Source organism: Myxocyprinus asiaticus, chromosome 5 (genome assembly GCF_019703515.2).
Source record: "Myxocyprinus asiaticus isolate MX2 ecotype Aquarium Trade chromosome 5, UBuf_Myxa_2, whole genome shotgun sequence".
Taxonomy (NCBI): domain Eukaryota; kingdom Metazoa; phylum Chordata; class Actinopteri; order Cypriniformes; family Catostomidae; genus Myxocyprinus; species Myxocyprinus asiaticus.
In genome coordinates, this window is record NC_059348.1 from 50,270,302 (window position 1) to 50,293,394 (window position 23,093).

General features: G+C 41.6%; 1 protein-coding gene across 7 annotated transcripts in view; it reads left to right on the top strand.

Annotated features, from left to right (window-relative positions):
* Window positions 1-23,093, top strand: part of LOC127441548 (nuclear receptor ROR-beta-like) — a 42,769-nt gene that overhangs the window by 3,232 nt on the left and 16,444 nt on the right. For 2 of the 7 annotated variants that reach the window (XM_051699103.1, XM_051699105.1), the window contains exons 1-4: window positions 21,010-21,120; window positions 21,362-21,503; window positions 22,270-22,731; window positions 22,813-22,934. In XM_051699103.1, the coding sequence (XP_051555063.1) occupies window positions 21,010-21,120; window positions 21,362-21,503; window positions 22,270-22,731; window positions 22,813-22,934 (837 nt within the window). Of the gene's footprint in view, window positions 1-12,894; window positions 13,175-13,237; window positions 13,511-18,627; window positions 18,915-21,009; window positions 21,121-21,361; window positions 21,504-22,269; window positions 22,732-22,812; window positions 22,935-23,093 lie in introns of those variants that run through there. The other 5 variants (XM_051699106.1, XM_051699108.1, XM_051699109.1 and 2 more) reach the window with 5 other exon arrangements.

Consider the following 23,093-nt stretch of genomic DNA (forward strand, 5'->3'; position numbering starts at 1 on the left):
TTTAAGAAAAGGAGGGACGAGTTTAAATAAATGTTTGTGGTAATCAATATTATGCCACAAATGCTGTCAATTGATCTTAACTTGAATTGAACCCTGAACATTCTTTTCAAAATTGCAGAAAATATTTTAACATCAAAATAATTACACACATCCCTTTTGAAATTACTGTTTGCAAACAGGTTTCCTGAACAATCCGTCCATCTGCTATGGTTGGAAAACCAGATACTCCCGACCCAAACTCACGCTTTTGGTTGAGCCATTGTTACTGTACATACTATGTCAGACTGGTGGTCATGCTCAAAAACAGAGCAATGTTTTCATAGCACCACAGTGTTACACAAGGAAATTAAATTACCAAGGTACCAAAAATTTTAATTTAGTCATCATTTACTCACCCTCAACTTATATGACATTCTGTAGGGCACAAATAGAGATATTAGGCAGAATGTTCACCTCAGTCACAATCAATTGCATTGCATCTTCCTTCCATACAATGGTAGTGAATAGTGACTGAGTATTCCATGGAAGTTAAAGTCATAAAGGTTTGGAATGACACAAGAGTGAGTAAATGACAACAGAATTTTCATTTTTGAGTGAAAATTGGTGGAAATTAGGCATTAGAACAGAAATAAAGGACGGAGGGAGGGGGTAGGCAGAGAGGAATAAAGAAAAGGAAAGAGGAGGACAGGACAAGAAAGAGAATGGAAGGTGAGAAGAGAACATAAGGTGAGAGAGTGTGTTTTCACTGACACACTGACCTGGTAGCATGTTGCCTGGAGTCACATCAGATAAGCAGGTTCAAACCAGTGGAGATTAGAGGGTTTGTGAAATCGTAGAAAAGCAAGGGATTAGAGGGAGAGATGGAGCGGGAGCAGGAGGGAGCGCGATTATGGCGCCATGCGAATGCAGGATCAAACATAATCCCTGCGAAGGCTGAAACCTCCATTTTAGTTACCGGGAGATCAAGTGTGAGGATTTACCTATCAGTCACTTCATTACTCCACAATCCATTACTCCACACAACATCAAGTTTCTCAGTTTGTCCTCTCGTTCGATTTATCAATGGCTTTTTGCGATGTTTAAAGGGATAGTTCACCCAAAAAAAAAAATTCTGTCTGAATGTTAGCCTTTTCAGTTACTTTCATTGCATCTATTTTTGCAATATAATGAAACTGAATGGTGACTGAGGCTAACATTTTACATTTACTGTATATTTATTCATTTTGCAGACACTATTATCCAAAACAACTTACATACTACCTAACCTCTCCCTTTGTGTTCCATGCAAGAAATAAATTCATATAGGTTTGGAACACAAGAGGGTGAGTAAATGATGACATAATTTTCATGTTTGGGTGATCTATTTCTTTATTTTAATACTTTTTGAACAAATTTATAAAACTCACATGATTACATTATTATGCTAGATTTTTAAGAAAATATGAGTGGTGTTTGTAAGTGCAGAATTCAATGCCAAGAAGCTAGAGTGTTGTGGGTGATTGCAACGAGTTACTATGTGGTTGCTAAGATTGTCTCAGTGGTTGTTAACTGGGTGGTTGCTAGGGCCATTGCTAGGTCGTTGCTAAGGTGTTCTAAATAATGTTGCTTTGTGGTTGCCAGGGTGGTCTGGGTAGTTGCTAGGGGCGTTGCAATGATGTTCTGAATGGTGTTTGCCCGTATGTCATGCAATGGCATGCAAATTCCACTCGCCAATTCCCATTGGCCTTTTCTCAAAGATCAGAGGTGTTTGGGGCTCCCAAGGGCGACCCCTAGTGTCACTACATTGACACAACGTATAATTTTCTCCATCAGGGAATGGAGGTTACGAAAGTAACCAGGACGTTTTCCAGGGTGGTCTGGATGGTTGCTAGGGCTGTCGCTTGGGTGTACTGAATGGTGTTTGCTAAGCGGTTGCCAGGATGATCTGGGTGCTTGCTAGGGCCATTGCTAGGTAGTTGCTAGGCTGTTTTGAATGGTGTTGCTACAGGTAGGCTATTTTCCAGGGTGGTCTGGATGGTTGCTAGGGCCGTTGCTAGGTGGTTATTGGGGCAGATACTAGGTGGTTGCTAGGGTGTTCTTAATGGTGTTGTTATGTGGTTGCCAGGGTGTTCTGGATAGTTGATAGGGTAATTGCAAGGTGGTTGTTAGGGCAGTTAATATGTGATTGCTAAAGTGTTCTGATTGCTGTTGCTACAGGTAGGCAGTTTTCCAGGGTGGTCTGGGTGGATGCTAGGGGCATTGCTAGGTGGTTACAAGGATGTTATGAATTTTGTTGCTATGCGTTTTACCAGGGTGGTCTGGGTGGTTGCTAAGGCCATTTCTAGGTGGTTGCTATTGTATTCTGAATGGTGTTTCTACAGGTATGCTGTTTTCCAGGGTGGTCTGGGTGGTTGCTAGGGCCGTTACTAGGTGGTTGCTAGGGTGATCTGAATAGTGTTTGCTAAGTGGTTGCCAGGGTGATCTGGGTGGTTGCTAGGACCATTGCTAGGTGGTTTCTAGGGCAGTTACTAGGTGGTTGCAAGGATGTTCTGATTGGTGTTGCTTTGTGGTTGCCAGTGTGATCTGGGTAGTTGCTAGGGGCATTGCTAGGTGGCTGCAATGATGTTCTGAATTGTGTTGCTATGTGTTTTGCTAGGGTTGTCTGGGTGGTTGCTAATGCCATTGCTAGGTGTTTGCTAGGGTGTTCTGAATGGTGTTGCTACAGGTATGCAGTTCCCTATCTGTCACTCACTCGACGTTGTGTCGATGTAGTGACACTAGGGGTCACCCTTGGGAGCCCCAAACACCTCTGATCTTTGAGAAATGGCCAATGGGAATTGGCGAGTAGAATTTGCCTGCCACTCCCCCGGACATACGGGTATAAAAGGAGCTGGCTTGCAACCACTCATTCAGATTTTTTCTTCGGAGCTGAGCGGTTGTGTTTCAGTGAGCTGAATTCCTCCACCAATCCAAGAGGAGGCAGACCCAGCCTTGTCGTTGCTGTGTCTGATGCGTGCTTTGCGCATCTGTTTGGATCACACGCAGAGATTTAGTCACTCTGAGCAGCTCTTTGTCTGCTTTGGAGGACAGCGGAAAGGGAGCGCTGTCTCCAAACAGAGAATCACCCACTGGGTCATTGACGCCATCGCTTTGGCATATCACGCCCAGTACATGCCACCCCCCCTTGGGGCTGCGAGCACACTCTACTAGGAGTGTGGCAGCCTCCTGGGCTCTGACCAATGGCGCCTCTTTAGCAGACATCTGCAGAGCAGCGGGTTGGGCAACACCCAATACATTTGCGACATTCTACAATCTCTGGATTGAGCCGGTCTCATCCCGTGTGTTGTCAGTTATGAGCAGGTAAGTTGCGGGACAGCTGGCCGGGTGTACCGCTTGCATATAGCGCCTTTCCCCTCCCTGAGGCGAATACGTGCGCTTTTTACCCCAGTCGTGTTCACGAAGTCGTGGACCCTGGATGTCCTTCCTCCTTAGCCCTGTGGCAGGCGAGTTTGCGAAGAAACTCGTTGCCGGCCCAGTATGTGTGTTAACTTGGCCCTGTACTGGGGTAGGTGCTCCACATGCGCTGGTTGCCCGTATGTAACCCCGTGTGATGTATCTTCCATGAGACGGTTCCCCTGTTGGTGAACCCACGTCTTCCTTGGGCAGAGGCCCCTCTGCCCCCGGTCGCCATGTTTATAGAGCTCCTCAACCCCTGGGTAGGACCTACCACGGGGACTTCTCCACATGAGACACTGCCGACAAGACTTGGTAAGACCATGTGCTGTATTTCCACACAATTTCCTCCATGGTCTCCACGGTGTCTTCACCTTGGGAGTGACACCTTTCTAATGCAGACGCTATATGGCCCCCAGCTGAAAGATTTTTCCTTTTGGGGAGAAGAAAGAGAAGAGGCCACGGCTGGGGCAGCCGGTCCCCATTTTTTGGGCAGTCAACTTGTCCCCGAGGTGCAGGGGACCGTATGACGCTCGTAAGAGCGTTGGGGGAGGTTACATAACACAGTTCAGCTAGTTGTGCCATTTTGTATAGGGACCCCTAGTATCACAACATCAACATGTGTCCCTCTTGCCACAACACTGAACAATCCACTGAAATGGCCAGGACCTTGTCTCGGCTCCTCAGCACAAAACCTGAATAAGTGGTTGCAAGCCAGTTCCTTTTATACCCGTATGTCATGCAACGGCATGCAAATTCCACTCGCCAATTCCCACTGGCCTTTTCTCAAAGATCAAAAGTGTTTGGGGCTCCCAAGGGTGACCCCTAGTGTCACTACATCGACACAACGTCTCATTCCCTCCATCAGGGAACGGAGATTACGAAAGTAACCAGGATGTTTTCCAGGGTGGTCTGGATGGTTGCTAGGGCTGTCACTTGGGTGTACTGAATGGTGTTTGCTAAGCGGTTGCCAGGGTGATCTGGATGATTGCTAGGGCCATTGCTAGGTGGTTGCTAGGGCAGTTGCTAGGTGGTTGCTAGGGTGTTCTGAATGGTGTTGCTATATGGTTGCCAGGGAGATCTGGTTTCTAGGGCCATTGCTAGGTGGTTTCTTGGGTGTTCTGAATGGTGTTGCTATGTGGTTTCCAGGGTGATCTGGGTGGTTGGTAGGGCGTTAGTATGAGGTTGCAAGAGGCCACCCAAGTTTCTATGATATATGGGTCCCCAGATATGGCATGGATCAGTCCTTCAGTGCAAGTTTATGGGATATTTTTAAACACACTTTGTGTGCCATGAAAAGTCAAATAGAAAAGTAATGGCACACCTTTCCTCGGTAAGCTTCACAATTAGAAGTATCATTGATGTGCGTTGCACAAACAGTGAGTGTGAGCTACATGCCAAATTGTAATACTTGGGGTTAGAAATTTGTTCAAATCCCTAACCCTTAGTATGAGCACTAGCAATAGTGATACTTGTTTTAGCAAGCACCACTAATTATCTCTAATTCATCAACTTTAAAGAATAAGTCCAAATGTGCAAGAAAATGTGTAAGCTAAATTCATTTTTGTGTAATATTTGTTCCCAGCTTCACATCTTTGTAGATGTGCTTATGAACATGTCTTTTGTCAGCTGCAGTTTACACTTTCAAAACATTTTCTTATTGTTTAAATCCATTTATAATGAGTCATAATTGTGCATTTTTTATTCTGCTACTGTTTGTACAGATAAAAACCTCTCTATGCATTTGGATTCACTCAGAGCCTCTGCCCCCACCCTTTCTGTAACTGTGCGTTACGTAGGTTTAGGGTCAGAATGTCATGGCTGTTGCTAATAGTTACCGAGCATGCATGAGAGAACCCTGTAAAGGTTGCACGTAGAAAATCTACAGAACTCAACGGGACAATAGACATTGTTAAATGCAACAATGGTCAATGGCGGACACATTTTGAAACCGTTTTATAAATGCTATTCATAATGTTATCATTCACTCACAATTTCATCAAGAACAAAACTCTTAGACTTGTACAAAGCTTTTTTCTGTTATATGGTATGTAAAGATAAGCTTCTTCTGTAGCTACCCTATGAAGTTTATTGCATTAAAGAGAGACAGACACATAGGATGTGTGGACAGATGAAAGAGTTAGCAGGGAGGCACAGCAGGCCAGTCTGGTGAACGAACAGAAATAAACATATTGTCAAATCCCAAACCCAAATTCATTAAATATTTTGGCTTTCAGCTTCCAGTTAGAGTGACGTACTCTAATGCTCCATTTAACACATGATATTTCATCACGTTGACATGCATTTAACAGATTTTCCCTTAAAATCAACATAGCCCCAAACAAGAATGACAATAAATCTGTGAATAATTTAGATTTCATAACAACTTTGCATAAATATAATGGTATAAACAATAATAATAATAAAATTGTATCAAAAAGAGAGGTGATGAGGAAAAGGAGAGGAGCAGATCTCCAAGGACTCTAGATGGACAGGAGAAACGGAAAGCAATGAAACTGTTGGGGAAGGGAAGATAAAGTGATGACAGCGACAAATTGTCACGGTCCCATCTCTCTGTCAGTCTGGGTTTTGGTCTGATGGGGCTGTGGCATTATCCGCCCATGTCTGTCTTTGTGTGAGCGCAGAACCCAGACATGAAACACAACAGACAGAAGAGCGCGCGGCAGGGAATATAACAGAAGCCGCGTGCTCTTCTGTCTGTTGTGTTTCATGTCTGGGTCCTGACTTCCTCTGTAGTTCGGTTCGGGTCCGTGTCAGGACCCAGACATTCATACTCCTCGTCTGTGTTATTGACGTTGGTGCTTTGTGCTTGTGTCATCTTAGCAGCATACACTCGCGTCAATAATCCACGTCAGTCTTTGTGTCTGTCTCTCGCGTCCGCGAGCTGCCTTCATGTTTATGATGAGGTTAAGTCACTTCAGTAAGGTGTCGGGTGTGTGTGTGGCCAAACTCTCACACAAGTGTCTCTCTCGTCGTGTTTGTTGATTGGCATGAGTGTATATCGCCTCATTGTCTAGGCAATGTACGCTCATGCCAATCAGATGTTTTGCCTGCTTGTGAGTGCTTCTCAGTCTGACGTCACACCCCGCCTCCTTGTTTGGTCATCATTGTTTCATCAGTTACACCTGCCCTGATTTAACCCGCTTGATTTCTCTCCCTATTTTAGTCTCCTCATGTTTGCTGTCCAGGGCAAGTTTGTCTTGTTTCCCAGTCAGTCTTGTTATCCTGTTGACAGTGTCTCTTGTTCTCCAGCCAGTCTGTATGTGTTTCCTTGTGCTCCTATCCATCCTGATCCCCACCTGGTTCCTGGTCCAGTTGGTCCTGTTTCCCTCTGCCCGTTCCCTGGATTAGTTTTGTCCCCTTCTAGGTAGCTTATGTTTTCCCCCTTGTGGGATTTTGTTTATTTATTAAAAAAGTATTATTATTATTTTTTTTAACTTTGCATTTGGGTCCTGCCTCATCCCTGCAACACACACAGTGACAGAATGAACTGCCCACCATGGACCCAGCAGTTCAGTTAATCCAGCTTCATCAGGGAAATCTTCCCATAGAGGATTATGTGGAGTATTTCTATGTGTTGGCCAGCGAGGTAAATTTTAATGATGTAGCCCTCAAAGACATTTTGCATTTTTGTTTGCGCCTCTAAATTCCTTGATGCTCGGTGGCAAAATTCCTTGGACTCTGGCAGAGTATATTGATTTCACTCTTCGACTAAGTGGGTCAGCCTTCACTGTAGGAGCGATGGAGGAGGACTGCACTCATGCTGTCGAGTATCCCATCACGCCTGCCACGGTCAGTGAGTCAGCGCCCACGCCTGCCATGGCCAACGAGCCAGCACCCATGCCTGCCACGGCCAACGAGCCAGCGCTCACGCCTGCCACGGCAAATGGGCCAGTGCCTATGCCTACCATGGGCAAAGAGCCAGCGCCCATGCCTGCCATGGCCAATGAGCCAGTGCCTATGTCTGCCACGGTGAAAGAGGCTGTTCCTGAAGCCTTGCCCATCTCAGAGCCAGCATCTGAAACTTTGTCTGTCCCAGAGCCAGCATCTGAAGCCTTGTCCATCCCAGAGCCAGCATCTGAAGCCTCGTCCATCCCAGAGCCAATGCTTGAAGCCTCAGCTGTCCCAGTGTCTGTGTCCTTGGTCATGAAGGCTGCTCCCTAGTCACTGTCAGCACTCCCGGCCATGGAGGCCACTCCCCAGTCACTGCCAGTGTCCACGACCACAGAGGTCATTCCCCGTCCCTTCCTGTACTCGCAGCCACAAAGGCTGTTCCACAGTCACTGTCTGAGCACATGGCCTCTGAGACTGCTCCCCTGTCACCACCAGTGCTCACAACCATGGAGGTCATTCCCCCATCATTGTATGAACTCATGGCCACTGAGACTGTTCCCCTGTCATGGCCAGTGCCCGAGCCTTCCACGGCTTCGCCCACTGAGCCTTCCATGGCTTCGGCCCCTGGGCCTTCCATGGCTTTGCCCCCTGAGACTTCCATGGCTCTGCCCTCTGAGCCGTGCCCTCCAGGACCCTGTCCAACGGCCGCCACCCAGGACTCTGCCCCCTCTGCGCTGAGGATGCCGCCCAGGCCTCCCGAAACCCCCTCTGCCCTGTGGCTGCCTCCCAGGCCTCCTGACCCCATCCCTGCCCTGTGACCACCTCCCAGGCCTCCTGACCCTGTCCCTGCCCTGTGGCCATCTCCCAGGCACCCTGAACCCGTCCCTGCCCTGTGGCTGCCTCCCAGGCCTCTTGACCCTGTCCCTGCCCTGTGGTCACCCCCCAGGCCTCCAGACCTCGCCACCATCCTGAGGCATTCCCCCAGGCCACCAGACCCCACCTCTTTCATCAAGTTCCCTCCCTGGTTTCCCTCCCCTCCCTTTCTGTTCTATCTTCTGTTCTCTGTTAGTGCTCATTTTGTCTGTCTTGTGTTTTGTTTGATGTTGCCGTGTTGGGACGCCAGGTGGCGTCCCTATGAGGGGGGTACTGTCACGGTCACGTCTCTCTTTTAGTCTGGGTTTTGGTCTGACGGGGCCGTGGCATTATCCGCCCATGTCTGTCTTTGTTTGAGCACATGGCTTCTGTTATATTCCCTGCTGCGCGCTCTTCTGTCTGTTGTGTTTCATGTCTGGAGTATGGTATCTGGGTTCTGACTTCCTGATAGTTTGGTTCCGGTCTGTGTCGGGACCCAGACATTCATACTCCTCGTCTGCTGTCATTGATGTAGGTGCATCGCGCTTGTGTCATCTTGGCTGCATGCACTCGCTTCAATAATCCATGTCAGCCTTTGTGTTTGTCTCTCGCGTCCACGAGCTGTCTTCATGTTTGTGCTGAGGTTAAGTCACTTCGGTAAGGTGTCGGGTGTGTGGCCAAACTCTCACACAAGTGTCTCTCTTATCATGTTTGTCGAATGGCATGAGTGTATATCGCCTCATTGTCTAGGCAATGTACGCTCATGCCAATCAAATGTTTTGCCTGCTTGTCAGTCTGACGTCACACCCCACCTCCTTGTTTGCTCATCATTGTTTCATCAGTTACACCTGCCCTAATTTAGCCCGCTTGATTTCTCTTCCTATTTTGGTCTCCTCGTGTTTGCTGTCCAGTGGCAGTTCATCTTGTTTCCTGTGATGTTTGTCTGTTGCTCTAGATCTAGTCGATCCTGTTTTCAGCCCTGTCATGGTCTTCGTTTTCCTGTTCGGTCCGGTCGTTCCTGGTTCCCCATTACCCTCTGCCCCAGTCCTGGATTCATGTTTTTCCCCTACAGTGTTGTTTATGTTGTTTTTCCCCCTTGTGGGATTTTGTGTTTATTTATTAAATAAAGTATTTTTGTTTCTGTGAACTCTGCGTTTGTGTCCTACCTCATCCCTGCTACAAACCGTGACACAAATGGGGGTGGAGAGAAGGAGGGGAAGGAGGAGGCCAAATAGGGAGCCGCGGAGAGTGCAGCACTCTGTGTGCACTCTGGCTGTTCCACTAACCTACTTACTGTAATCTTCTCAATGTTTCATAAGAGCCCCTGCCAGAGCATTGCATCACCAAGCTTTTCCACACGCAGCCGCTGCTCATCTCGTCACCACTGCCATTTAGGAGTTTGAAAGGCGCACAAATCATGGAGACACATGTGGATTTGTGCTCTTTCATTTTCATCTCACATATTTGTTGCTCAGACGCTTGGCTTGTGTATGCCAAACATACAGATGCTATTTTTTAACATGAAAATGTGATTAATATAGTGTCTTTACAATCACTTAAAAAAAAAAAAATCAATTGTTTTCCCCAAGATTTTTAAAGAGTCAAAAACAATAAATGAATAAAAATGGGCCAAATCAAGGATTATTGGGCCCCCCAAAATTGAATGAATAATGAATAACTACTCTGTTTAAGCCTACAGCAGGCCTCCAAGGATTACATAACCATCTGCCATAACTATTACATGATTATTTTTAATGCCTAGTAATTTTCCTCTGTGCAGTTTGATTACAAAGAGTCTTTTTGCACAACCAGCCTCAAATGTCTCTTCGATGGGTGTCATTGAGCATGCACTTATATAGGAGCGATTTGCCATTGATTACGGCTTTGGACGCTTCCAACATTTAAATGTGACATTCATAATGTTTACAGTGTATTGTACACTAAAAGTGATTCAGCAAGCTCATTTATATTGCTTATATAAATCAGCGATGTTAGAAAGCTGTTGGATATAATTTAAAAGTTTAAGTAAAAAACTTGATTGTATTATTGTGTGAAATTTGGATGCATATTTTAAAATCACTTCAACCACTATTTTAAATTGAGTTGGTCAATTGTAATGTAACTTCATTAAACTCAGTTGCATTAAGAATGTCAAAACAAGATATTTGGATATGTCAATAGCATGCAGAGCAGTGCACTATGCACAAAATCTAATATAAAATGAAAATGCAAGGATTTTACAAGATTTAAATGTAATATGTTGCAATAATAATATGTCTATATTTGGAATTGCACTATATACAGTTGAAGTCAGAAGTTTACATACACTTAGGTTGAAATCATTAAAACTCATTTTTTTAATTACTCCACAGATTTAATATTAGCAAACTTTAATTTTGGCAAGTAGTTTAAGACATCTACTTTGTGCATGACACAAGCAATTTTTCACTTTTAACTGACTATATCACAATTCCAGTGGGTCAGAAGTTTGCATTCACTAAGTTAACTGTGACTTTAAGCAGCTTGAAAAATTCCAGAAAGTGATGTTAAGCCTTTAGGCAATTAGCCAATTAGCTTCTGATAGGCTAATTGGCTAATTGGAGTCAATTTGAGGTGTACCTGTGGATGTATTTTAAGGCCTACCTTCAAACTCAGTGCCTCTTTGCTTTACATCATGGGAAAATCTAAAGAAATCAGCCAAGACCTCAGAAAAAAATTGTGGATCTCCACAAGTCTGGTTCATCCTTGGGAGCAATTTCCAAATGCCTGAAGGTACCACGTTCATCTGTACAAACAATAGTATGCAAGTATATACACCATGGGGCCACGCAACCATCATACCGCTCTTGAAGGAGATGCATTCTGTCTCAGAGATGAACGTAGTTTGGTGCGAAAAGTGCAGATCAATCCCAGAACAACAGAAAAGGACCTCGTGAAGATGCTGGAGGAAACAGGTAGACAAGTAAAACGAGTCCTGTATCGACATAACTTGAAAAGCTGCTCAGCAAGTAAGAAGCCAGTGCTCCAAAACCACCATAAAAAAGCCAGACTACAGTTTGCAAGTGCACATGGGGACAAAGATCTTACTTTTTGGAGAAATTTTCTCTGGTCTGATGAAACAAAAATGTAACTTTTTGTCCATAATGACCATCGTTATGTTTTAGGAAAAAGGGTGAGGTTTGCAAGCTGAAGAACACCATCCCAACCATGAAGCATGGGGGTGGCAGCATCATGTTGTGGGGGTGCTTTGCTGCAGGAGGGACTGGTGCACTTCACAAAGTAGATGGCATCATGAGGAAGGAAAATTATGTGGATATATTGAAGCAACATCTCAAGACATCAGCCAGGAAGTTGAAGCTTGGTCGCAAATGGGTCTTCCAAATGGACAATGACCCCAAGCATACCTCCAAAGTTGTGGCAAAATGGCTTAAGGACAACAAAGTCAAGGTATTGGAGTGGCCATCACAAACCCCTGACCTCAATCCGATTTGTGGGCAGAACTGAAATAGCGTGTGCGGGGAAGGAGGCCTACAAACCTGACTTAGTTACACCAGTTTTGTCTGGAGGAATGGGCCAAAATTCCAGCAACTTATTGTGAGAAGCTTGTGGAAGGCTACGCAAAACGTTTGACCCAAGTTAAACAATTTAAAGGCAAAGTGTATGTAAACTTCTGACCCACTGGGAATGTGATGAAAAAAATAAAATCTGAAATAATTCTCTCTACTATTATTCTGACTGTTTAAATAAAGTAGTGATCCTAACTGACCTGAGACAGGGAATGTTTTCTACAATTAAATGTCAGGAATTGTGAAACACTGAGTTTAAATGTATTTGGCTAAGGTGTATGTAAACTTCTGTCTTCAACTGTAGCTTTAGAGCTCATTAGTCATGCTTCTTTTAAAGGAATGTTCTGGGTTCATTACAAGTTAAGCTCAATAGAAAGCATTTGTGGCATAATGTTGATTACCACAAAAATGAATTCGACTCATTCCTCTTCTTTTTTTAAAAAAAAAAAGCACAATTCAAGGTTACAGTGAGGCACTTACAATGGAAGTGAATGGGCCAATTTTTGCAGGGTTTAAACACAGAAGTGTGAAGCTTATAATTTTGTAAAAGCACTTGCATTAATTCTTCTGTTAAAGCGTGGGTATTATTTGAGCTGTAAAGTTGTTTAAATTGTAATTTTTACAGTAATTTTAGGGTTTGTTGACATCATCATGATAGCAAAGTTGCAAAATTGGCTTTATCTTTACACAGAAAAGGTTTGTAAGTGATTTTATCACTCTAAAATCATGTTTACATGCATATCCTTTATTTAACGTTCAAAGTCCCCATTAACTTCCATTGTAAGTGACTCACTGTAACATCGATTTTTGTCAAAATTAATTTTTGTGGTAATCAACATTATGCCACTAATGCTTTCGATTGAGCTTAACTTGTAATGAACCCGGAACATTTAGTCACTATTATGGTGAGTTTTCCCTTCAGCTGGGACCTTGGACCCTTTTTTTTTTTTTTTTTTTTTTACTAAAAATGAATTGTCTCTCAGTAGGCCTATAACCCAATAGTGTATGCTTATTACTACAGAATATAATGGATTGCCCTGTATAGAGAGAAAAATCTGAGCATTATAAATGAAACCTCATGTTGCTGTATAATCATGGCTGGGACTCTTTAGTCCCACCTCAAGCGCTGACGGGATGCGCGTCCCCGTGAGGAATGAGCGGGAGCGCGGCAGAGTGAGATCATGTGAGAGTCCACGCGTCGGAAAGTAGGTTAGCAGGGTAGAGTGAGAGTCGAGGGAGGAGGACGATTCAGACACGCCATAACACACATCAAAAGCGCAAAAGGACGCTTTTAGGGACGCAAACTCACTCTGAGGATCTTCCTTGTATTTAATTTACCAATAATGCTCTCTGTCGAATCCGAAAAATTCTATTCGGTAAGTAATCTCACGAAAGCGACTTAGTCCGGCCAATATTGCTCTGCACCCTGTGGACTTTGTAAATTGAAGAAACAGCCATCAAAATGAGAGGTAAGACGCTCGCTTTACTTTAGTTTATTGCATAGCTATTGCGTAGTAATTACATTGTTATAACGCAAACTTGGATTTATTGGCTATAATTAACTGTTTGAAATGATAGGAAAACTTTAATTACATATAGAATACATGTGGTTTACATGGAATTCCATGCGCTGCTCATGCAGGAACACACGCCGCTCTCCTGTCGCGCATAAAGCCTGGTTGCGCGCTAATAATTGACGCGTTTATTTCGGTCTGATGGCTTTAACGTCAACTGTCCCGATGGATTCATTCACATTCATCCTATTTCTGTACACTGAGTGGAGTTTTCCCTCTTGTTGCCTCCCGGTGAGTTTACCACGCTGGCACTTGTTACATTGTTGCGCGATTACATGGAATGCAACAATGTTTCCATTCTTTGCAGTTCAAACGTTACAATGTAGCAACAGAATGAGTTTGGAATTCTGACGCAGTTCTGAATAATGAAGCTCTCAGTGGCGGTTAGGGTTGCTGGCATGTTTGACATGTCGTTTTTATAATGGGGTAAATTTGTTGGTCTTTTCCCATGCTAAAATATATATATTCTACAATTATAGGCGATATCCTTCCCTAAAATAAAAATATTACATTTTTGTATTAATGTTTAATGTATAAAATTCATCCAAACTTCATGACGCGCACAATCTCTTGAAATAGAAATGATTTGGATGATTCACATTGGATGTGCAGAAAGTTTTTCGCCTGACATGTAAATTGTCGGGTGGTTGAAGAAGGTTTTTCTCTCTCTCTTGTGTCGGCTGCGTGTTGTTGTTTTCGCAGAGCAGCATGGCCGGCTGTGTGAGCTGCGCTCAAACCTGCTGTTCTACTGACCTAGTTATGTCACTGAGCATTACACAGCATTCACAGGAGGGAACGGGGAGAGGGAAAGAGATAGAGAGGGAGCGGAGCGGGACGGGGAGGCGCTTTGCTGGACTCGTGCAAACCCATGCGGTCTGTTTGTGATAGGCACAGCAGCGCCTTTGCCCGAGGCGCAAACCTTCGAACTTGGGAGTTTGAACTTGAACTCGAGGATTCGACCGTTAACATCGGGGCATAGCCAGGAAATTACTTTTGGGTGGGCCTCACTAAAAATGGATGGGCCTAGTTTTCGCCCTACTTTTTTTTCCTCCAAATTTTCCTTAACAACAGAGAAGCAGAGCATTCAAACAGTCCTTTCACACTTTCAGAAATCAAAATGTATATAATAATAATAATAATAATAATAATAATATATATATATATATATATATATATATATATATATATATATATATATATATATATATATAAAATTCACGTTGGATCTTAATTTCTTTTTTCTAGTAAGACCTTTGATATTAGGGCAAAAATCGTATTCTTGATGATAATTTTTTTTATTGTTTTCCTGTAAAAATATCTAAAAATCCTTAAAACAAGATCAATTAGATTGATCTTGTTTTAGAAACAACACTGCATAAGATATTTAGGTTTTTCAGAAAATGTATATTTAACGTGTATTTTGTCTTACTGTACTGGTAGAGTTTTTATAGTCAAAACAAGTGAAAAAATCTACCAGTGCTGAAGAAATAATCCAAAGTATTTAGAATACGTTACTGACCTTGAGTAATCTAACGGAATACATTACAAATTACATTTTACAGCATGTATTCTGTAATCTGTAGTGGAATAAATTTCAAAAGTTATATATATATATATATATATATATATATATAATGTAAATCCTGATGTCAGTGGAGCTCTAACTATAATTCATCATCCTCTCTGTTGCAATACACAATTGAAACTTTGTCACGTAGCCATCGGCCCTTAACCTGCAATACAGTTCATCACTTGTTTATTATCTTGAAAAACAAAAGAAGTTTATGACAGTGATGTGTATCAAAGTCTTTTGTCGTTTCATTTTTTTATTTGTGTTGCTGTCACACAGTAATTTGTGCCATCCACCCATGTTACACAATACAAGTCTTAATTTGTGGTTTTGTCAACACCAAAATGATGATAATCACTTCAAATCAAAGACCACACACACACACTAATGCATGCATAAATGAAGCCTTTATCTCATGTAGATTCATTAGATTTGTACTGTACATGTAACTGCAGCTCAACTGCTAAAGCATGGTGCTTGCTATCACAAGGTTGTGGGTTCAATTCCCAGGGAATATATGTCCTCCTGTTTACAAAAAAGCTGTACCTTAAATGCCCTGTAAGTTGCTATGGATAAAAGCACACTGAATGTATTAATGTTTCAATACAATACAAGTTTATTTATTTCTAAAGCACATTTAAAAACAGCAGCAGTCGACTGAAGTGCTTCACAGGGAAATGTTACTGCAGATGAGTTGGTTTTATTTTAGAGCACAGCCGCATGCTGTTTGGTTTGGCATCAGTACAGTGCTTATGCCATCAATGACCTTTATTCTGTGATGACCAGATAGGAATGCTTGGCCAACATTCAGCAAAAGTGCACCTCTGAAAAATGTACTTACTGACACACCGTTTCACACACTCGGGTCACATCTGAAACTAGAGGGTAATTCTGTTCTATCTGAGTGAAATCGCCAGGATTTCACATTGGCTGGGAGAGAACAGGGGTGTATTATATAAAATAGGTGAGGTGTTAACACATTGTTCTTTACTTTGGCCTACATATGCAAACAATTCGAGCGAAATCCCTCTGCTCATCACCGTGACGAAGAAAGACACTCATGTCAGAGATTACTGACTTGGAAAACAAATCTGGGGAAATTAATTGCAAATAGAAACCGTGTTACACCTTATTCATTGTATTTTAATATGAAAGAAAACAGAGCTACCTAATTGAAATAATATTTTAGTTTTCCAAGTCTATCGAGCAGTGTCACAATTTCACTTTTTTACTTTTTTATTTGCCCCCTGGAATTTATTTATTGTTTAAGGCATTTTTGGATTCAATTAATAATAAGACTTAAAGGAATAGTTCACCCCAAAATTAAAATCATTCTCTCATCATTTACTCATCTTCATGCCATCCCAGATGTGTATGACATTCTTTCATCTCTTGAACTCAAATGAAGATTTTTAGAATAATTTCTCAGCTCTTTTGGTCCATACAATTCAAGTGAATCAGCATAAAAGTAATCCATAAGACTCCAGTGGTTAAATCAACGTCTTCAGAAGCGAAGTGTGAGATACAGATCACTTTCACATTCTTGTTCTTGTGTTTTTGGTGATTCACATTCTTCATGCATATCGCTCCCTACTGGGCATGGAGAAGAATTTCAAGCAAAAAACGACTTAAATATTGATCTGTTTGTCACCCACACCTATAATAACACTTCTAAAAATATGGATTAAAACACTGGAGTCATATGGATTACTTTTATGATGCATTTATGTGCTTTTTGAAGCGTCACAATTTTGGCACCCATTCACTTGCATTGTATGAACCTACAGAGCTGAAACGTTCTTCTAAAAATCATAATTTGTGTCTGCTGAACAAAGAAAGTCATACACATCTGGGATGGCATGAGGGTGAGTAAATTATGAGAGAATTTTCATTTTTGGGTGAATTATCTGTTTAAAAAAGTTATTGAAAAATACAAATGTTCTTAATAATTAAGTATATAATACATTCTCAACCTAATCAAGTATTGCTATTGCCTGTAAAACTGTAAAAAAAACAAAAAAAAAAAACGCCATGAGCTGTTAATTTATGACCTTGCATTTTGTAGTGTTAATACAAGTTATTGCTCGTAAAATTCACATAGGGTTTGCAGACTTTACGGTTGTTCCTGTGAAACTTGTTCCGAGAGGTGGGTCAGTGGCCCCTCTTACATTTACCTGCCCCATCGGGCACTGCAGGTTTAAATCTGTAACACTGCTTAATCTTATCTGCAGTCTTGTGTTGTGTCATCAAGATAGACTTTACTGCTTAACTCAGTGTTCTTTACTTAAACATTATTGCTTTCTCATATATTGCACCTGTGCACAAACACAGATAACAGTTGCTGCTGCAATAATTTCTTAAAATTGCATGATCTTGTAGAATATCTTGGAGTATTACCACTCAAAGTGGATTTTGATCAGTTTTCCTGAGTGCCTGTTCACGTTTATAAGGTTTCGAAAAATTCCAATCTTCATCTGTCTTGCATTTTGTGTACTCTCGGTAATATCAAAAAGTGGCATTTAGAACATAAGTGTATGCGGAAATATAGAGTTATAAATCATATTGCTTTAGTGCTACTAATTTGAAACAGCATTTTGGCTGTTGAGGTATTTTGGGGTCAGTAAACTATACTGTGTGCAAAGGCTTTTGGCTTTGAGTATGCAAAACAAACCAGGAAATGATTTCACACGAGAGGGCTTCTGGTTAAAAAAAAAAAAAAAATTTTTTTTTTTTTAAATATATTAAATAAATAATAAATAAACACCTGCAGCTTTGAAAGATGTATTCTTTGAATTGAGCCAATAAGTATTTGAAAGAGCAAATATTTTTAATTGGATATATTCAATTATTTTTAATAATATATATATATGGGGGCCTGAGTAGCTCAGCGAGTAAAGACGCTGACTATAACCCCTGGAGTTTGTGATTTCAAATCCAGGGCGTCCTGAGTGACTCCAGCCAGGTCTCCTAAGCAACCAAATTGGCCCGGTTGAAATACAGATCACACAGGAAGTCAGCAACAGTATGCCGACATACTGACATGCAACATTTACCACCAGACTTTTTTTGCATTGGTTTCAGTGTGTTTACCTTCCCACAGGGCTCGACCGGCAGTGTTTTTCCTCAGCAGCATAAGAGACCTAGGTTCATATTCACGTTGAAACCAAGAAGTAATCACATTCGCTTAATCAGTGACGAGGGTGATTCAGAGGTTGCACTTTTCCCCCTAACATTTCATTTTTACTCCACTAATAGTTAAGTTTAGGTTTGGGTTGTGGGGAAGACACCATAAATGTGCATTCCTCTTCATGTATTACATCCCGTACAGCTGAAAAGAACTCGCTTCCCAACTTGCTTTTGGCAACTTCTCCTGGACATAAACGGAGCTCACACGTGCCCATACGCCTTACAACACTTAACGCTTTTACCACTGGGGGCAGTGCTTTACATTTCGGTAAGCTTATACCGATGTTTGCTAAGAAAAGTTGACCTACTGTTTCTGATTTCACTGTGAGATCAGGCTGAGATGATAAAACCTCATGTGTTTCCAGGAAGGGCAACTCTGAAAAAGTTGAGACCATTGTTTTCATACACCTGGAGTGCTGCACTCTTCTTCCTAGACTTCCATTTTTTGCATGACATCTAGACATTTTTTGCATGTTTGTTATTGTGTTTTGTGGGGATGGGGCATGGTCGTGTGTCTGTTTGCGGGAGAGAGGGAGTGATGTGGCTCGTCAAGCTGGTTGGCATAATTTCTAACAGCTGTTTCTTGTTACAGTGATAGTGGGGAGAGACCTCAAAAGCAGCCAAAACACACCAGAGAGCGGAGAGAGAACAACACGAGAGTGCAGCGGCTGGTGTGCCTTATTCTGTGTTTTATTGTTTTGTTGTGAAGCTGAAGATTTCGAGAAGTTGATGTTAACTGAGAGTTTTGCTACATTGAACTGACTGAACTAAGAAAAGCACAGAGAAGGCTGCACTCAAGTATACTTTAGGCAGAAAATAAAAGCCTTCCTGAAGTGTGCCACTGCTCCCCGTCTCTTCCTTCCATACCCGAACCTTAGCGTATGTTACTTGTTTATTTTGCTTGATATTTTAATAAGGATGCAGTGTATTGAAGGGCTTTGGCCTGTTCTTATGTGCCAAACAAAAGACTGGTATGTTTGTGTTCCCTTTGAGTTCAGTTTCACCTTAACAGAGAAAAGGGAGAGGACTATTCAAATTGCGTGCGCTGTGGATCCGCCCACAGCGGCCCTCCACTTTTCACTGAGAAAGTATGTCAGAAGGACAGCGAGTCCACCTGGGCACACAGCCAAGTTGAACTGAGTGGCACTAAGAGTCTGCCAATAACAGTCACAGCTGCCTGCACATTGACCAATAGGCTCGCAGAAGCGTTAGGGAGGCGAAACCTCTGCATTATTAGACTGAGCTGCCCTGAATGGCGTGTTTGTGGAATGTTTGCAGACGAAGGTTATATAACACTACACAAAGTGCAGTATGGGAGGGGCACCCAAGTGCTTACAGATTTTTCCATTGCATGTTACAGTGTATCTTGGTCATTGCGTTCAAATGACAGATGAGCCAGAAAGACAAAATGGATGATGTTCTTTTTTTCTTTTGAGCATGCCGCTGCAAGCTACTGCAATTATTTTTTCATGCCTAGATGAAAAATGCATGTTTTTTTGTATTACATAACCATACATTCTCACATTTTTTAAATGTTTTTTTTTACTTATTTTGTATAATGTTTCTATGATGTGCAAATAATTATTAAAGATTACAATCGCCCATACATAAGCCACTTTAATTTGTCATTTCTTTAGATACGTCAATATTTCAAACCAAGTGGCATCTGCAAACTAATAAATAGAATTTCTATATATATATATATATATATGTACAGTATATATACAGTATACTGTATATACAGTATGTGGAAGTGAAGTGCAGTATCTCATTTCTAAAGGGCCCTTCACTGTGTTCCCCTGATCATCTGACAGCTGCTTTGGGGCCCCTCATAAAAGCCGAGACATAATACACTTTTCAGTTGTAAAATTGATTCTCTGGCTATTTTTGTCCTCCATGCCATGCAGAACGAGAGAGAGACTCTATCTGGATATAATCATCATTTGTTACTTTTTTCATCCAATTTGTTTTATGCAATTTTCAATACTTAGGACACTTTTTCTCATTCACATCATCACATGGTGTGTGTTTTATCAGGCAAAAGACTTGAGGAAAAGGTCTCTTGCAATGCCTGATCCATCACTGTCAGGCTTACAATGCATTACAATGATAGCCCTGTATGAATTGATGGTAACATAATAAAAAAATAAAATAAAAAAATCTTCTGCTAAAAGCAGAGTCAGCTGTGGTATGTCTAATTGTTGCTCCATTTACATGTAATTTGTTCAGATTCTGAAGATATATAAAGAAATCAATGCAAAAATTAAGCATATTGCTGTTTAATTCAGATTAGTTTAATATTTTGTATGTGTGGTTAATTTTTTCACCCTCATGCCATACCAGATGTGTGACTTTTTTCTTCTGCAGAACTCAAATGAAGATTTGTAGAAGATTATTTCAGCTCTGTAGGTCCATACTATGCAAGTGAATAATGGCCAGAAATGTGATATTCCAAAAAACACATAAAGGCAGCATAAAAGTAATCCATATGAATCCAGTGGTTAAATACATGTCTTCAGAAGGGATACGATAAGTGTGGGTGAGAAACAGATAAATATTTAATTTCTTTTTTACTACAAATCTCCACCTTTGATCAGTTCCGACCAGTAGGTGGCGACATGCACGACAAAATAAAAGAAGATGAATGTGGAAGTGATTTATAGAAAAAAGGACTTAAATATTGATCTGTTTCTCACCCACACCTATCATATCGCTTCTGAAGATATGGATTTATCCACTGGAGGCATATGGATTACTTTTATGATGCCTGTATATGCTTTCTGAGCTTCAAAGTTCTTGTCACATTCAGTTTCATTGTATGGACCTACAGAGCTGAGATATTCTTCTAAAAATCTTTGTTTGTGTTCTGCTGAAGAAAGAAAGTCATACACACCTAGGATGGCAAAAGGGTGAGTAAATGATGAGAGAATTTTCATTTTTGGGTGGGTGAACTATAAATGTAATGCCTAAAATGATGTTCTATATTTTGTGTTTTCCAGCTCAAATTGAGGTTATACCCTGTAAGATATGTGGCGACAAATCTTCCGGGATTCATTATGGTGTTATCACCTGTGAAGGGTGCAAGGTAAGAATTTTAACTATAGTCCCCCCATAATGTTTCATAGTTTTTCTTCTTTCTTTACACAGGTGTGCAATTCACCTACACAACCATCATATTTGCCTTTAATTATGTTGTTTCCATGCAATTTAAGCTTCAGAGCAGTTTATATTGCTTTATGTTCATCATAAGCCAAAATTACCCACTCAAAGCAATACCTGATTTCACTCATCTAGTACACTGAAGTAACAGTATTTTGTTTTTGAAGGGATTTTTCAGACGCAGTCAGCAGAACAATGCCATGTACTCATGCTCACGGCAGAGGAACTGCTTGATCGACCGAACCAATCGGAACCGCTGCCAACATTGTCGCCTGCAGAAGTGCCTGGCACTCGGCATGAGCCGTGACGGTAAGCTCAGGTTTAAATGCCAAATTAGTCTTCCAGGAGAAATACAAGACTATTTTTTAAAGGTTTGGGGATCCACAAAAAAGTACAAGACTGTGTAAGAACTAGATTAGGAGAGAGAGAGTTCAAAAGTGCAGTTGATGAAGTCTTGGCACTAACAATTGCAATTCTCACAATAATATCCTGATCTTGACCTACATAGCTTTTTGAACCTTTTGTTTGAACCTGACTGGATGCAGGAGTTCTTTGTATATTCACCTTAAAATTATTATAAAATTCTGCCTTATGTTTAGAACCATTTGAGTCTGTTATTTAAGCTGCTTACATGGTTGTCATGACACATGACAAAATATATTTATAGACAGTTCCCCATCATATCTACTAAATAGAAAAACACTCTTTGATTACTCAATTTGCTTATAAAGCATTTAAGATTTGCTATATTTGTTGCCATGGTCTGTATTACATATTTTGTATAGTTGTATGGTGTTGTTATATAGTTGAAATCTAAAACTTATGTTTAATGTCGCCTTAAAGTTTGAAGTAATTCAAAGTGTTCCATAAGTTACAACCTGCAGTGATTTGTTAATTGCACTTTTTTGACCACTTTAAATGTACATACTTTTTAAGTTAAAATCAAATAATAATAGCAGAAATTATTGTGACAACTTAAATGGACGAAAGCAAAGACCATGTTATAACTTAATGATATGTTGTTTGACAGTCAAAACAACCATCTGTCTTCCTCTCCCTCTTCCTCCTTCCATAGCGGTGAAGTTTGGTCGGATGTCAAAGAAACAGCGAGACAGCCTGTACGCAGAGGTGCAGCGACACCAGCAGCTGTCTCAGGAGTGCCTAGCAGGTTTGGGTAGCGGTCTGACATCACGAGACCACGAGGAGACTGGCGAAGACAGCGCGAACAGCCGGCCATACAGCAGCGGATGCTCCAGCACCACCCTTAGTGACCTAGACGATATCGACGCGCTACCAGACGGCTTGCTCTTTGACCTGCCGCTCACCCCAGAGGAGACTAGGGAGTACTGCACTCTAGAGATGCTTGGGGGTGGGTCAGGAAGTGGAAGCTCATCCAATCAGAGCTCTCCAGAGTCCAGCATGGTTGATTTGACGGAAGCAGGAAGGGTGAAACATGAGTATATCCTGTATGAAAACAGCCTGCTTACACACTCTCTCCTGGGGTCCCTACCTGACAACTGCTCTCTACACGACATAGGTGAGATGCCTTTATAGATGGATTGGATGGATGGATGGATGGATGAATGAAAATGTACTAATGTGTTTAATTTGTGTTCAGAGCGGATCACTCAAAATGTTGTGAAGTCTCATCTGGAGACGTGTCAATACAGCACAGAAGAGCTGAAGAAACTCAATTGGAATGTCTACACGCCTGAGGAAACTCGCAGCTTTCAACTCAAGGTAGATACACAGCTTTCAGATTCTGTAACTGTATGCACATCTGCACCAGATGATGGATGTAAAGGTCTACCATATTCATACTAGTGTTGTGACAATACCAAATGTTCAGTAGTCGGTACCAATACCAGTGAAATTTCTCGATACTCAATTCCAATTTCG